This window comes from Procambarus clarkii, chromosome 23 (assembly GCF_040958095.1).
Source record: "Procambarus clarkii isolate CNS0578487 chromosome 23, FALCON_Pclarkii_2.0, whole genome shotgun sequence".
Lineage (NCBI taxonomy): Eukaryota > Metazoa > Arthropoda > Malacostraca > Decapoda > Cambaridae > Procambarus > Procambarus clarkii.
The window spans coordinates 22,316,783-22,334,286 of record NC_091172.1 but is presented as its reverse complement, the minus strand read 5'-3'; the positions used below and the strand labels follow the sequence as shown (position 1 = coordinate 22,334,286).

The following is a 17,504-nucleotide window of genomic DNA, read 5'->3' as shown; positions in this document are numbered from 1 at the left end:
AATAAAGATATTAAAAAGAAAAAAAAATTAATTATTTTTTTGCACGTGTGGGTGTTAATTCCATTTGGACTCCTAGCGGTTTGAGGGTTAATTCAGTTTTTATTTATCTTTATTTTTTATTTTACTTTCATTTATTTTTATTTTATTGATTTTTGTTTTTATTTGTCATTTAATTTATTATAAAAATAGAATAAAAATATGTATTAATCTGTTAATATTTGCCCGCAGATACCCACTACGACCACATGAGATGCTATGTGGATAGCAAATTGATGAGGTCAAGAAATCTTATTTCAAAAGAGACCTATGATGAGATACATCAAGTTTTACAATATGGAATTTCAGCGAGTGACAAAATAGAGAAATACATCGCCGAAAACAAGCTGAGTGTTCATGGCGATCAGATTGTCTCAGAGACAGAGGAAGGTTAGTTTTTAATTGTAATTTTATTGTAACACATTTATTTATTTATATACAAGAAGTTACATTGGGTTTGAGAGTACATAACATGTGTTCACATTCATGTAAAGCCACTAGTATGCACGCATCGTTTTGGGCAGGTCCTTAACCCTCAAGCTGCTCTTTACTATTTGGCCTTTGTCACTCACAGGTGCATAAAAAAAAAATCTTATTAACCTGTTAATTTGTGTTCCCGGACCACGAGAATATTTTTTTTAATTGTACTTACCAATGGTGTAAGTGAGCTGATATGAGCGATGACGTCACACCCTGCATGCTCGCTCATGCAAGGTGCATCCTGGAGATTGATTGATAAAGATTAAGCCACCCAAGAGGTGGCACGAGCATGAATAGCCCATAACGTCCTGGAGACGTTGCGCGTGGTCTTCAAGCAGCCAGAGTTGCCACGAATTTATTTTCGCGGCATTATTTACAGTGTCCATTCGTATTTTATCACAATTTTTTTTTTAATAATTGTGTTGCCTATAATGTTACTTGATACTGAATTATAATATAGCTTGCATTCATTCAGTATACACCTGAATAATAGTGTCACAATAATGTGCACACAAATGTTTTCAATTACGCCATATATAATATGTATTCACATTTTTCATTATTATATTTACACACATCCACTCATTATTTACTGTTTTTTTCAACATTATTGCACATTTAGAAGTCTTTGACACAGTGGTAGCCATTGAAGCAGTTAACAACACACAATGGGACTGCACATATTTCACACCATGTTTGCACCAGTTTACGTTTCTGTGGTCTCGTTTTTGTAGTTCTACAAACTATGCAATCACATTGGCCTATTGCATGCTTTCCGGCTGGTGGCAAATGTTTACTCTGTGTACTTGAAAGGTCTCCGTGTAAGTGAGTGTGGGTGTGGCAGAATGGTGCAATACTGGGTTCATAATGGGTCTTTGTATGCCAGAAATTTCTTTGCCAAACTTTGTTAGTAACTGTGTCACAACTGTAAAACAAAACGAACGGAAAGTTGGTTTACGTCCTGTTTTCAGTAGATACATATTGAAGCTGTTCAGCATGCTTACGTCAACAAGATGGAAAAAACGTTTTTTTCGTCTACTTCAGTGTTTTCCGTACACACTCGACACCGCCCACTATCATGTCACATTTATCAACCAAACACATGTTGATATTATTGTCAAGAATATTGTCTTATTTATATACTGGTTGTTTCGCTGCTCGGTTCACCTTGCCACTGTTCACCATTGTACCATAATGAACGGTTGTCAGCAAGTTCACTTCTCTCTTGTCTTTCCACCTAACTGAGAGTATAACACATTTTCTTAGCTGGCAGTCACCAACTTCAAAATTATTGTCAAACACTGGCATTTCCCTTCTTCTTGGCTTTACTGTGCCACACTCCAGTTCTATTTTCAATCAAGAACTGTCACGTTTCACCCCCTTCCTTTCTTACATGGTTAGGGTTATTCCCGCGGGTCTTCGCCCCCTACACCTGGGTGCTACTGCTCGCCCTGGGGCCCCCCCAGTCTACCAAGGGCTGGCCTTGAATTGCACCCTTAGCAAGTGGGGAAATCCAAACTCGCCTGTCTCTCAGTTGAATTTGCCCGGCGTGATACTGGGAAACTCTCTCAATCAAACCAAGGTCGCCAGCTGGGTGCTTGCTCTCGTGTCCCAGCAACACTCCTCAAACTTTCAGTGGTCTTGTTTGTTAGTGGCATTCCACTTACTTTGGCTGTGGGGATGTGGACAAGGTGCGCTGTGACGTCATTAGGGCCTGGTCGCCCGTGGGTGAATCGCCCAGACACGGTCGCGCGGGCCATTCAAGCACTGGGTGTTGCCACAAATATATTTTCAATTATTTGTTTTATGTATTTCCAATGCGGTTTTATTTTTTTTTTTATCGTATATGATGCATATTTGTGTCCTTTACAATATGTATACAGTAGAACGTTCGTAATGTTCCCTGGAACTGTGATACATGTGTCAGTAATGTGTCCACAATAAATGTTTATTGTTGCAATATTACCTGTTAAAAATTCACTAAAATTACAATATGTACAGTTTCACACACTACTTACACAGTAACACACTGTATTACACACTCAGTACTTCGAAAGTGAGTAATAATCAACAAAGTAGCCAATGGTACACAGCGCGACTTCGCTCTCAGTGCACCAGGTACAGATAAATTTTCACTTCCTGTTTCTTCATTCTGTGTGCTTGCAAATAACGCACTCACGTACACCCTTGGCTTTAGTACTTGTAGGTTGTATGTAGCCAAGCTTGTAAAACATAAGGTAGTATTGAAAAGATTACAGGAAAAGATCAATTTAAGGTAGTCTTGAAAAGATTACAGGAAAAGATCAATTTAAGGTAGTCTTGAAAAGATTGCTTTGTATGGTCCCACACAGGAAGAGATTCAGCTTACCTCAAGAGTGTCCGTCAGTCAGAAAGAGATTCAGCTAGCTTCAAAGAGTGTCTGTCAGTTAGGAAGAGATTCAGGTATTCTTGAAAATATCTATGGAAAACATCACCATAGAAGCCGCTAACACTGTTCATCTGTGCTATTTGTATCGGATGCATCATCACCACTGAACGCAGAAAACGATTCATCTATGTATCATCTAAATAAATTGGAGATAGCATAGGATTGCAAGGGTGACTCTCAGAACTACAACTGGATACGCTCGCTATATCTTCCTCATAGGTGCTGTATCACTTGCATCCGATCTTTGTGTTAGGTCCTTATTGCGCCTAACTTCACCAATATTATGACCCTTATGTTCTTCAAACAGTAAGGTTTGAATTTCACCGACAGAGCGTTATCTTTCAACACCGCGTTGGACAGGTGTTTGGGAGCCAGAGGGCGTGCGCCACCCATGGTTGCTCATTCAGTACTAACCCAGCCAGCAGCCCTAGGGAATTCTGGGATTTTTTTCCAAGATGGCTGCCTTTCACTGGAGGTCCTAAGAGTTCATTTCGTACACAACCAACCTCGTCCACATTTAGAATTGGTACCGAAAAATCAGAGAGTTTTCTCGGTTGGCACAGTTTCCTGCTGACCGAAAATACTCGGTTGGCGCAGTTAAGTGGTTAATTTATTTCTCTCACTTGTTCATCTAGTTATTTCTAGGCTTAACTCTTACTCGAGAGGACATTGATTCAAAAAGGACTGAACAAAAGTCAAGCTTGTTAATCTACATATAGATATTTAATCAAATTATTTCAATTTATTTCAATTCCCAGCAATTGAATGTTAAGTCTTACTATTTAACAATTTGGGCATCCTATTATTTTAACACAATATTGACCTAATTAAAAAGGGGTGGAGGATCACCCACTCCATACATGGCTAAATGGTTCAGACTCCACTAGCTCATCACCACCTTGAGGCTACCTTGAGGTGCTTCCGGGGCTTAGTGTCCCCGCGGCCCGGTCGTCGACCAGGCCTCCTGGTTGCTGGACTGATCAACCAGGCTGTTAGACGCGGCTGCTCGCAGCCTGACGTATGAGTCACAGCCTGGTTGATCAGGTATCCTTTGGAGGTGCTTATCCAGTTCTCTCTTGAACACTGTGAGGGGTTTGCCAGTTATGCCCCTTATGTGTAGTGGAAGCGTGTTGAACAGTCTCGGGCCTCTGATGTTGATAGAGTTCTCTCTCAGAGTACCTGTTGCACCTCTGCTTTTCAACGGGGGTATTCTGCACATCCTGCCATGTCTTCTGGTCTCATGTGGTGTTATTTCTGTGTGCAGGTTTGGGACCAGCCCCTCAATTTTTTTCCATGTGTAAATTATTATGTATCTCTCCCGCCTGCGCTCAAGGGAGTACAGATTTAGGCTCTTTAGTCGGTCCCAGTAATTTAGATGTTTTACTGAGTGGATTCTAGCAGTAAAGGATCTCTGCACGCTCTCTAGGTCAGCAATTTCTCCAGCTTTGAAAGGGGCTGTCATTGTGCAGCAGTACTCCACTCTAGAGAGCACAAGCGTTTTGAAAAGTATCATCATCGGTATAGCATCTCTAGTGTGAAAAGTTCTTGTTATCCAACCTGTCATTTTTCTTGCAGTTGTGACGGCTACTTTATTGTGTTCTTTAAAGGTAAGGTCTTCCGACATGAGTACACCCAGGTCCTTTACATTGCCTTTTCGTTCTATGTTATGATTTGCCTGAGTTTTGTACGTGGTTTCTGTTTTTATATTTTCAATTTTTCCGTAGCGCATGAGCTGAAACATATCCTCGTTGAACACCATGTTATTTTCTGTAGCCCATAGAAAGACCTGATCTACATCTGATTGGAGGTTTGCCGTGTCCTCTATGTTGCCAACTCTCATGAAAATCCTAGTGTCATCTGCAAAGGATGATACAGTGCTATAGGTGTGTTCTGGTCTATGTCCGATATGAGGATGAGAAAAAGTACTGGAGCAAGCACAGTACCCTGGGGGACTGAGCTCTTCACGGTTGATGGGCTGGATTTTATTTTGTTGACTATTACACATTGGGTTCTGTCAGTCAGGAAATTGTGGATCCATCTGCCTATTTTCCCGGTAATTCCTTTTGAACGCATTTTATGTGCAATAACACCATGGTCACATTTATCAAAAGCTTTTGCGAAATCTGTGTAAATTACATCAGCGTTTTGTCTGTCTTCCATAGCATCTAATGCCATATCATAGTGGTCCAGCAACTGCGACAGGCAAGAGCGCCCTGTTCTGAAACCATGTTGTCCGGGGTTATGGAGATGCTGTGATTCCATGTATTTTGTGATCTTACTTCTTAGCACTCTCTCAAAAATTTTTATGATGTGCGATGTTAGTGCTATCGGTCTGTAATTTTTTGCCTCTGCCTTATTTCCTCCTTTATGGAGTGGTGCTATCTCTGCTGTTTTTAGTATGTCAGGGATAACGCCAGTATCTAGGCTTTGTCTCCACAGAATGTGAAGGGCCTGCGATAGTGGTTTTTTACAGTTCTTGATGAATATGGAGTTCCAAGAATCTGGGCCTGGTGCAGAGTGCATAGGCATACTGTTTATGGCTTCTTCAAAATCTAGTGGGGATAGGGCAACGTCTGATATATGATTTGATGTTGGTATCATATCCATGAAAAATTCATTTGGGTTATCAATCTTTAGTGCATTTAATGGCTCACTGAAAACGGAGTCGTACTGCTTCCTCAGTAACTCGCTCATTTCTTTGTTGTCATCTGTGAAAGTTCCATCTCCCTTTCGCAGGGGCCCGATACTAGATGTGGTTTTTGATCTTGATTTTGCATAGGAGAAAAAATATTTCGGATTTCTCTCTATTTCACTGATGGCCTTTTGCTCTCTTTGCCTCTCCTGGGTTTTGTATGATCTTGAGGTTATCTCGATGATTTCGGGGCATTTAGTGTCCCCGCGGCCCGGTCCTCGACCAGGCCTCCACCCCCAGGAAGCAGCCCGTGACAGCTGACTAACTCCCAGGTACCTATTTACTGCTAGGTAACAGGGGCATTCAGGGTGAAAGAAACTTTGCCCATTTGTTTCTGCCTCGTGCGGGAATCGAACCCGCGCCACAGAATTACGAGTCCTGCGCGCTATCCACCAGGCTACGAGGCCCCTCAAAGAGATGCAGATTGATGATTGATGATTCATGTATCTTGAGTTCAATTGTTTCTATTTCTCTACCTAACCTTCTTCGCCGTTCTTGAGATAGGGTGTGACTCTCAAGTTGTTCCGCGATTCGTTTTCTTCGCTTATATAGGGAACGACGTTCCCGTTCCAATCTGCATCTTTCTCTTTTTTCTTAGAGGTATGCGGTTTGAACATATTTCTAGTGCTACTGAGCTTATTTTTTCCAGGCACTGGTTCAGATTTGCATTTCCTAGCTGTTCTACCCAGTTTATTTGTGAAGTCCTGGTTTATTTGCTCCCAGTTTATCCGTTTATTATTGAAGTTGAATTTGCTGAAATCTCCTCCACCGGGAATCAGGACTGGTTTTGAAGGTCCATTCCCCATGGTTGTCAGAACTTCAATTAAGTTGTGATCTGAGTAACAGGTATTTGTAATCATTATGTTCCCGATCAACTCATCATTATTAGTGAAAATGAGGTCCAGCGTGTTCTCCTTCCTAGTTGGTTCTACTATTTGCTGGTTTAAGGCAAACCTATCGCACATCCGTAGCAGGTCATTTTGCATGTACCACTAAGACACTTCTGGTTTAAGACGATGCATAACTAAACTCTCACCTTCTCAACTTGGACGGATGCACCCTGATGGTGATTGGCACCCACCAGGGTGAAAATCGGGGGAAAGTTGGCTGGTCACCTTCCCTCTATGCAAGCTGGTCTCTAACTGAATCTACCAGACACCCCCAACGTGGGGAAGCTGGGTATTCCTCATGCCCTAATAAGGACTGAGACAGGCCAAGCTAGCTTTTAAAGGACCCAGGCTGGTCCTGCAGTACACAAGGCTCTCCTTGTTAAGTACTGCCATGTCAGCGGATTGAAGCTAGTCAACACCTCACTCGTACCATCTCGCTCCTCACCACACGCACGCACATACACACCCACCCCACAATTACAACTCACAATTATACATGAAAGAGTGCAAAATACTTGCCCTGTTACACATCCCCCCTATCTCCCTCAAAATGAAACTTTTTGTAGTGGGATCCAATCAAGATTGAATCACATTGGAAAACTTCATTTAGTGGAGACATAAAATAAAAATAAAAAACATTTCAACAAGATGCATAAAAAAATATAAGAAAATACATCCTATCTAAAGAAAAATTAAAATAGTGTGACAAATCCCTATCTAAAATTCAGTTCAATTTTCAAGTTTTTTTTTTAAACAAATATTTTTCAATATTTTTTAGTAGACTAAAATGTCTTTTAAAGGTCTCTGAAGATGTAGCACCAGGAAACATGATTTGCAGGCAGGAATGAGGGTCGTAGCAATGCTTCCCGATTCATCCGCTTCCGGATGCTGCTCCTTCAGGCGCCACCACAACGCTGTTAACTGGGGTCAGCCAAGAGCCTATTAGGTGCACTATACCGCTTACTCGGCAGCCCCCGTCACGTCAGGGTCAGCCCACGCCAAGCATCTACTGGCCAGCGTTTTTTGGGTCCTGGCGCGACCACTGGGGCAGTAATATTGGCTCCCAAACTAAAAACCCACGCTGCTCTTCCAGTGACGTCCTTCTGCCCACATCCCTTGACGGAGTCTTTGGTCTGTACTGCCACACTGTCTCACACACGGCCACAAGATGATGTGTCTGCCGACAAGTGGCAGCCAATGAAGGCAACCGAGCTGGTCTTAACACAGAGTCCTTGTGTGTAGTGCTCCCAACACCAAGCATCAGACTAAGTGCCAATTGTGAGCATCTTCTTGGGCCCCGCTAGTGACCAATGACCATCACTAGGTGTTGTTTCCATTCACCCACTCCTGCACCTGCGATTTCTCCTTCGTTTGGACAGGTGTAGCTTGGCTTGCAGTCCTGGCTCCTGCTTTCTGTTCCTTTGGGGCCGTTTTCTTTGTTTTCGTGTGGTATACCGTCCTGTGTAGTTCTCATGTATATCTCGGTGATTGCATGCGTCCTTCTCTGCTGGAGCTACTTGCATTGCTCCTGTGGGTTGCTTGGTTGCTTGGGCCTCTTGCATTTGCCTGGCGGCTATTCCTTCTGGTTCTTGGCCATCCTTGGTTGGGGTGCTTCTTTGCTTGGTGTCTGTCCCGCGGGTTTTCCCGCAGCTCCGCTTTTTTTTTTCCGGATCGGTCCAGCCTGTAACCCGGCTGGTTCGTTCTTCCCGTCGATTCTGTGTGTCTTGGGGTTTTTGTCTCGGGTTCTCGTCACTTGTGTGGGCGCTGGTGGACTCGTTGTTGGTCTCCCATCTACGTGCTTTATTTTGGCGGCAGTGTGTAGTTCCTGGCGGCCCTTCCGTTTTTTCTTATCACTGCGTAGGTGTCCTACAGTCTCTGATATGGTTGTCTTGTCCCTTTTCCTTCAGGGTTCTTCCGGGACTGTCAATTGGTGCCGCATGCTGTCGCCTCGTTTCTGGCGGCGCGGGCGGGGCCGCTCCCGCTTGCGTTTGGCACCTTGATTAACGAGCGGCTCTGTCTACGAACATTTCGAGTAACGAGCGAGCCACTCGCAGCAAATTTGTCTCCATTGACGAGCTTCACCTCTATTAAAGAGCAAAACCACATGGTGCTTCCTAGTGTCTCGTGGATTCTCGCAAATTTTCCGATGCCAGTGTTGTTGTTGTATCGTGCACGACAAGCATCCCCCTGCATATATTTGTGCTTTTCTTTGTTTTTTTGTGGTTTTGTGACTACAATTTGTAATGCACGATGTCGCTAAAGAAGCTGCTTGCTAAAAGATAGTGATGTCAAGATGAAGACAGACACAATTACTGTGGATTTGAAGAAGGAAATTATAGCAAAGCATGAGCATGGTGTCTGTGTGACTGATCTCACTAGGGAGTATGGCAGGGCCTCATCAACAATTTGCACCATTAGTAAGGGGATGAGAAGGTAAGGGAGGATGCTGCCTCTTCCAGTGAGATCAGGGAATTGTTGGGAATGTTGAAAAGGTGACTGCATTCTTGGAAAAGCTGCCCTGATAAAGCAGTAACAACCCGGTGTGTGAACATGTTTAATGACAATTTGCTGTCTCGTTTTAGGGACATCCTAAAACAAAGACAAACGCAATTGTCAATAGATACGTTCTTTGCAAAAGTAGAGAAAGAAGAGCCAGTGATAGTTAACCATAACCCGGTCCCAGTGGGGTGAAATTCCCAAGAAGAGAGAGCCCGCCTGATTCAGAGGTGGATTCTCCTTCCACACCATAACCCCTCTCCTCCTTCCTACCTCCCCATCGTCTCTCTCAAGCTAGCAATGACTCTTCATAGGTAAAGTACACATGGAAAACAGTACAACAAAACATTTATAATTACATGTGCAGTATTATATTTACATTATAAAATGTCATACAAGTAGGGATGTTTTTGGGAGTGGAACGGATTAAATTATTTCCTTTATTTTAAATGGAGAAATTCGTTTAAGACGAGTTTTCCACATAACGAGCTCAGTGCCAGAACGGATTAAACTCGTTAATCGAGGTGCCACTGTATATCCTTCTGCTCCATTCCACTTACTGTCTGGTTTGTTTTTTCTACTCTAGCCTGCTTATGTGCTTATGGTGTTGGCCTGGTCATTGGTCCGGGTGGGGGGGGGGGGGTTCTCCTCAGTTGTCGTGGCCCCTTTGGTTCTGGTGTGTGTTCTGCTGGTTTGGTCCTGTTGGTTGGTTGTTCGTTTGCTGTGGTCACCTTTTTTTCGAGTGACGCTTGGGTTTGTTGTTTCCGGAGGGGTCCTTGGGTCCTTGGTCCCCCCCCCCCCGGACCAATGACCAGGCCAACACCATAAGCACATAAGCAGGCTAGAGTAGAAAAAACAAACCAGACAGTAAGTGGAATGGAGCAGAAGGATATACAGTGGCACCTCGATTAACGAGTTTAATTGAAAAATATTTGTTTAAAAAAAAAACTTGAAAATTGAACTGAATTTTAGATAGGGATTTGTCACACTATTTTAATTTTCTTTAGATAGGATGTATTTTCTTATATTTTTTTATGCATCTTGTTGAAATGTTTTTTATTTTATTTTATGTCTCCACTAAATGAAGTTTTCCAATGTGATTCAATCTTGATTGGATCCCACTACAAAAAGTTTCATTTTGAGGGAGATAGGGGGGATGTGTAACAGGGCAAGTATTTTGCACTCTTTCATGTATAATTGTGAGTTGTAATTGTGGGGTGGGTGTGTATGTGCGTGCGTGTGGTGAGGAGCGAGATGATACGAGTGAGGTGTTGACTAGCTTCAATCCGCTGACATGGCAGTACTTAACAAGGAGAGCCTTGTGTACTGCAGGACCAGCCTGGGTCCTTTAAAAGCTAGCTTGGCCTGTCTCAGTCCTTATTAGGGCATGAGGAATACCCAGCTTCCCCACGTTGGGGGTGTCTGGTAGATTCAGTTAGAGACCAGCTTGCATAGAGGGAAGGTGACCAGCCAACTTTCCCCCGATTTTCACCCTGGTGGGTGCCAATCACCATCAGGGTGCATCCGTCCAGGTTGAGAAGGTGAGAGTTTAGTTATGCATCGTCTTAAACCAGAAGTGTCTTAGTGGTACATGCAAAATGACCTGCTACGGATGTGCGATAGGTTTGCCTTAAACCAGCAAATAGTAGAACCAACTAGGAAGGAGAACACGCTGGACCTCATTTTCACTAATAATGATGAGTTGATCGGGAACATAATGATTACAAATACCTGTTACTCAGATCACAACTTAATTGAAGTTCTGACAACCATGGGGAATGGACCTTCAAAACCAGTCCTGATTCCCGGTGGAGGAGATTTCAGCAAATTCAACTTCAATAATAAACGGATAAACTGGGAGCAAATAAACCAGGACTTAACAGAAATAAACTGGGTAGAACAGCTAGGAAATGCAAATCTGAACCAGTGCCTGGAAAAAATAAGCTCAGTAGCACTAGAAATATGTTCAAACCGCATACCTCTAAGAAAAAAGAGAAAGATGCAGATTGGAACGGGAACGTCGTTCCCTATATAGGCGAAGAAAACGAATCGCGGAACAACTTGAGTCGCACCCTATCTCAAGAACGGCGAAGAAGGTTAGGTAGAGAAATAGAAACAATTGAACTCAAGATACATGAATCATCAATCATCAATCTGCATCTCTTTGAGGGGCCTCGTAGCCTGGTGGATAGCGCGCAGGACTCGTAATTCTGTGGCGCGGGTTCGATTCCCGCACGAGGCAGAAACAAATGGGCAAAGTTTCTTTCACCCTGAATGCCCCTGTTACCTAGCAGTAAATAGGTACCTGGGAGTTAGTCAGCTGTCACGGGCTGCTTCCTGGGGGTGGAGGCCTGGTCGAGGACCGGGCCGCGGGGACACTAAAAGCCCCGAAATCATCGAGATAACCTCAAGATCATACAAAACCCAGGAGAGGCAAAGAGAGCAAAAGGCCATCAGTGAAATAGAGAGAAATCCGAAATATTTTTTCTCCTATGCAAAATCAAGATCAAAAACCACATCTAGTATCGGGCCCCTGCGAAAGGGAGATGGAACTTTCACAGATGACAACAAAGAAATGAGCGAGTTACTGAGGAAGCAGTACGACTCCGTTTTCAGTGAGCCATTAAATGCACTAAAGATTGATAACCCAAATGAATTTTTCATGGATATGATACCAACATCAAATCATATATCAGACGTCGCCCTATCCCCACTAGATTTTGAAGAAGCCATAAACAGTATGCCTATGCACTCTGCACCAGGCCCAGATTCTTGGAACTCCATATTCATCAAGAACTGTAAAAAACCACTATCGCAGGCCCTTCACATTCTGTGGAGACAAAGCCTAGATACTGGCGTTATCCCTGACATACTAAAAACAGCAGAGATAGCACCACTCCATAAAGGAGGAAATAAGGCAGAGGCAAAAAATTACAGACCGATAGCACTAACATCGCACATCATAAAAATTTTTGAGAGAGTGCTAAGAAGTAAGATCACAAAATACATGGAATCACAGCATCTCCATAACCCCGGACAACATGTTTCAGAACAGGGCGCTCTTGCCTGTCGCAGTTGCTGGACCACTATGATATGGCATTAGATGCTATGGAAGACAGACAAAACGCTAATGTAATTTACACAGATTTCGCAAAAGCTTTTGATAAATGTGACCATGGTGTTATTGCACATAAAATGCGTTCAAAAGGAATTACCGGGAAAATAGGCAGATGGATCCACAATTTCCTGACTGACAGAACCCAATGTGTAATAGTCAACAAAATAAAATCCAGCCCATCAACCGTGAAGAGCTCAGTCCCCCAGGGTACTGTGCTTGCTCCAGTACTTTTTCTCATCCTCATATCGGACATAGACCAGAACACAACCTATAGCACTGTATCATCCTTTGCAGATGACACTAGGATTTTCATGAGTTGGCAACATAGAGGACACGGCAAACCTCCAATCAGATGTAGATCAGGTCTTTCTATGGGCTACAGAAAATAACATGGTGTTCAACGAGGATAAGTTTCAGCTCATGCGCTACGGAAAAATTGAAAATATAAAAACAGAAACCACGTACAAAACTCAGGCAAATCATAACATAGAACGAAAAGGCAATGTTAAGGACCTGGGTGTACTCATGTCGGAAGACCTTACCTTTAAGAACACAATAAAGTAGCCGTCACAACTGCAAGAAAAATGACAGGTTGGATAACAAGAACTTTTCACACTAGAGATGCTATACCGATGATACTTTTCAAAACGCTTGTGCTCTCTAGAGTGGAGTACTGCTGCACAATGACAGCCCCTTTCAAAGCTGGAGAAATTGCTGACCTAGAAAGCGTGCAGAGATCCTTTACTGCTAGAATCCACTCAGTAAAACATCTAAATTACTGGGACCGACTAAAGAGCCTAAATCTGTACTCCCTTGAGCGCAGGCGGGAGAGATACATAATAATTTACACGTGGAAAAAAAATTGAGGGGCTGGTCCCAAACCTGCACACAGAAATAACACCACATGAGACCAGAAGACATGGCAGGATGTGCAGAATACCCCCGTTGAAAAGCAGAGGTGCAACAGGTACTCTGAGAGAGAACTCTATCAACATCAGAGGCCCGAGACTGTTCAACACGCTTCCACTACACATAAGGGGCATAACTGGCAAACCCCTCACAGTGTTCAAGAGAGAACTGGATAAGCACCTCCAAAGGATACCTGATCAACCAGGCTGTGACTCATACGTCAGGCTGCGAGCAGCCGCGTCTAACAGCCTGGTTGATCAGTCCAGCAACCAGGAGGCCTGGTCGACGACCGGGCCGCGGGGACACTAAGCCCCGGAAGCACCTCAAGGTAGCCTCAAGGTGGTGATGAGCTAGTGGAGTCTGAACCATTTAGCCATGTATGGAGTGGGTGATCCTCCACCCCTTTTTAATTAGGTCAATATTGTGTTAAAATAATAGGATGCCCAAATTGTTAAATAGTAAGACTTAACATTCAATTGCTGGGAATTGAAATAAATTGAAATAATTTGATTAAATATCTATATGTAGATTAACAAGCTTGACTTTTGTTCAGTCCTTTTTGAATCAATGTCCTCTCGAGTAAGAGTTAAGCCTAGAAATAACTTGATGAACAAGTGAGAGAAATAAATTAACCACTTAACTGCGCCAACCGAGTATTTTCGGTCAGCAGGAAACTGTGCCAACCGAGAAAACTCTCTTGATTTTTCGGTACCAATTCTAAATGTGGACGAGGTTGGTTGTGTACGAAATGAACTCTTAGGACCTCCAGTGAAAGGCAGCCATCTTGGAAAAAAATCCAGAATTCCCTAGGGCTGCTGGCTGGGTTAGTACTGAATGAGCAACCATGGGTGGCGCACGCGCCTCTGGCTCCCAAACACCTGTCCAACGCGGTGTTGAAAGATAACGCTCTGTCGGTGAAATTCAAACCTTACTGTTTGAAGAACATAAGGGTCATAATATTGGTGAAGTTAGGCGCAATAAGGACCTAACACAAAGATCGGATGCAAGTGATACAGCACCTATGAGGAAGATATAGCGAGCGTATCCAGTTGTAGTTCTGAGAGTCACCCTTGCAATCCTATGCTATCTCCAATTTATTTAGATGATACATAGATGAATCGTTTTCTGCGTTCAGTGGTGATGATGCATCCGATACAAATAGCACAGATGAACAGTGTTAGCGGCTTCTATGGTGATGTTTTCCATATATATTTTCAAGAATACCTGAATCTCTTCCTAACTGACAGACACTCTTTGAAGCTAGCTGAATCTCTTTCTGACTGACGGACACTCTTGAGGTAAGCTGAATCTCTTCCTGTGTGGGACCATACAAAGCAATCTTTTCAAGACTACCTTAAATTGATCTTTTCCTGTAATCTTTTCAATACTACCTTATGTTTTACAAGCTTGGCTACATACAACCTACAAGTACTAAAGCCAAGGGTGTACGTGAGTGCGTTATTTGCAAGCACACAGAATGAAGAAACAGGAAGTGAAAATTTATCTGTACCTGGTGCACTGAGAGCGAAGTCGCGCTGTGTACCATTGGCTACTTTGTTGATTATTACTCACTTTCGAAGTACTGAGTGTGTAATACAGTGTGTTACTGTGTAAGTAGTGTGTGAAACTGTACATATTGTAATTTTAGTGAATTTTTAACAGGTAATATTGCAACAATAAACATTTATTGTGGACACATTACTGACACATGTATCACAGTTCCAGGGAACATTATGAACGTTCTACTGTATACATATTGTAAAGGACACAAATATGCATCATATACGATAAAAAAAATAAATAAAACCGCATTGGAAATACATAAAACAAATAATTGAAAATATATTTGTGGCAACACCCAGTGCTTGAATGGCCCGCGCGACCGTGTCTGGGCGATTCACCCACGGGCAACCAGGCCCTAATGACGTCACAGCGCACCTTGTCCACATCCCCACAGCCAAAGTAAGTGGAATGCCACTAACAAACAAGACCACTGAAAGTTTGAGGAGTGTTGCTGGGACACGAGAGCAAGCACCCAGCTGGCGACCTTGGTTTGATTGAGAGAGTTTCCCAGTATCACGCCGGGCAAATTCAACTGAGAGACAGGCGAGTTTGGATTTCCCCACTTGCTAAGGGTGCAATTCAAGGCCAGCCCTTGGTAGACTGGGGGGGCCCCAGGGCGAGCAGTAGCACCCAGGTGTAGGGGGCGAAGACCCGCGGGAATAACCCTAACCATGTAAGAAAGGAAGGGGGTGAAACGTGACAGTTCTTGATTGAAAATAGAACTGGAGTGTGGCACAGTAAAGCCAAGAAGAAGGGAAATGCCAGTGTTTGACAATAATTTTGAAGTTGGTGACTGCCAGCTAAGAAAATGTGTTATACTCTCAGTCGCCTCCCTCCGGAGGCTAGCGTCTTTATGGCGGAACTTTATGCTATTCTCTATGCTCTTCGTCTCTTGCTTTCTCATTCTCATTCCTTCATTGTGGTTGTAGTTGACTCTCGTAGTGCCCTCATGGCTCTAGGGTCCTCTAATCCTGTCCATCCGGTGGTCATCGAGATTCAACATTGGCTGTTTCTTATTTCTAGTAAATTTAAATCAGTAGAGTTTTGCTGGGTTCCCAGCCATATTGGTGTTTCTTTCAATGAGCGTGCGGATGCTGCCGCTAAGGAAACTATCTGTTCTTGTCCCATCTCCCGTAAAGGTATTCCTTATTCCGACTTTTATCCTGTTATTCATTCCTCCATTTTTGCCCGTTGGCAGGGTTGTTGGTCCTCTGTGGTTAGTAACAAGCTGCATACTCTCAAACGTAGTGTGTCCCCGTGGCCTTCCTCCTACCACCGTAACCGGCAGTGGGAAACTGATTTGGCACGGCTGCAGGTTGGCCATACTCGCTTAACCCACGGTCACTTAATGGAGCACCGCCCTGCTCCTTATTGTCCGAGTTGCATTGCCCCTCTTACGGTTGTGCATATCCTTGATGAATGTCCTGACTTCCAGGACGAGCGTGTGTCTTGCTTTCCGACCGTCCCTCGCGGTCACTTGTTCCTCGATAGAATTCTAGGTGAATCGGATACTTTTGATATCGTTTGCCTTATGCGTTTTTGTTCTCGTATTGGCATTCTTGGTGATATTTAGCGCCCTCTGATTATTTCGCGCTTTGATGATGCTACATAGCCTTCCCGGTTTGTTGCCTTCTTTTGATAATTACCTTACCTTACAGGCTTAATAGAATTCTACGATCAGGTGACAAAGATTAAGCAAGAAAGAGAAGGATGGGCGGACTGCATTTTTTTGGACTGTCAGAAAGCCTTTGACACAGTACCCCATAAAAGGCTGATTCATAAGCTGGAGAAACAGGCAGGCGTAACTGGTAGGACGCTCCAGTGGATAAGGGAGTACCTACGCAATAGGAAGCAGAGAGTTACAGTGAGGGGTGAGACCTCGGATTGGTGTGAAGTCACCAGTGGAGTCCTACAGGGCTCTGTACTCGGACCTATCCTGTTTCTGATATAGGTAAATGATCTCCCAGAGGGTATAGACCCATTCCTCTCAATATTTGCTGATGACGCCAAAATTATGAGGATTAAGACAGAGGACAGCTTGAGGCTTCAAGAATACCTGGACAAGCTGCAGGAATGGTCAAACAAATGGTTGTTAGAGTTTAACCCAAGCAAATGTAATGTAATGAAGATAGGTGTAGGGAGCAGGAGACCAGATACAAGGTATCATTTGGGAGATGAAATACTTCAAGAGTCAGATATATATATATATATATATATATATATATATATATATATATATATATATATATATATATATATATATATATATACATATTATATATATATACATATATATACATATATATACATATATATACATATATATACATAGTCCATGTAACAGGACCAAACAAAGCATGGAACGAAGGAGGATGGGAAGGGAGCATATGAGAGCGGCCGTGGCGGGAACGGCGATGAGAACCCGTAGAGAGAGACGGGTCGAAAGGTGCAGTAGTCACAAGAAGAGATGGAGCCGTGCAAGGGGACGAGACAGTCACCACAGCAGGCTTGGGGCTCGACCCAACCACAGAGGAGGGAGAGGAGCAGGGAGGAAGAGTCCGGTCTGGGCCTAAACCGGGCCCTGTAGCGGAGGCTACAGATCCCGGTCTTCCAGGACGGTCCGACTCAGAGGCCTGGTCGCCCACCCCATGAGCCTGGTGAAGAGGAGTCAAGTCGTCATCCATATAGCAAACCAATATATAAGGGATGGGACCCGGAACCAAGGGATACCACCTACCAGGGCAGCCAGGGAGGCCGAGCGCGGGCCAGTGCAAGAAGGGTGTGTCGTCCCCAGCGGTGCTCCCCCTTTTCAACAGGGGAGTCCTACTACTTCGTTCATTCTCCCACACTGGTGCTAAGACCCGTCCCCCTATCGCCCTAGCCTGGACACCC

At 43.6% G+C, this 17,504-nt stretch overlaps 2 protein-coding genes across 17 annotated transcripts in view; one reads left to right on the top strand and one right to left on the bottom strand.

The window, feature by feature from the left end:
- Nucleotides 1–17,504, bottom strand: part of LOC123763955 (dipeptidyl peptidase 1) — a 176,712-nt gene that overhangs the window by 93,995 nt on the left and 65,213 nt on the right. The gene's annotated exons all lie outside the window — the stretch shown is intronic.
- Nucleotides 1–17,504, top strand: part of LOC138367876 (uncharacterized) — a 40,906-nt gene that overhangs the window by 7,067 nt on the left and 16,335 nt on the right. For all 11 annotated transcript variants that reach the window (XM_069329951.1, XM_069329955.1, XM_069329953.1 and 8 more), the window contains exon 2: nucleotides 229–426. In XM_069329951.1, the coding sequence (XP_069186052.1) occupies nucleotides 229–426 (198 nt within the window). The remainder of the gene's footprint in view (nucleotides 1–228; nucleotides 427–17,504) is intronic.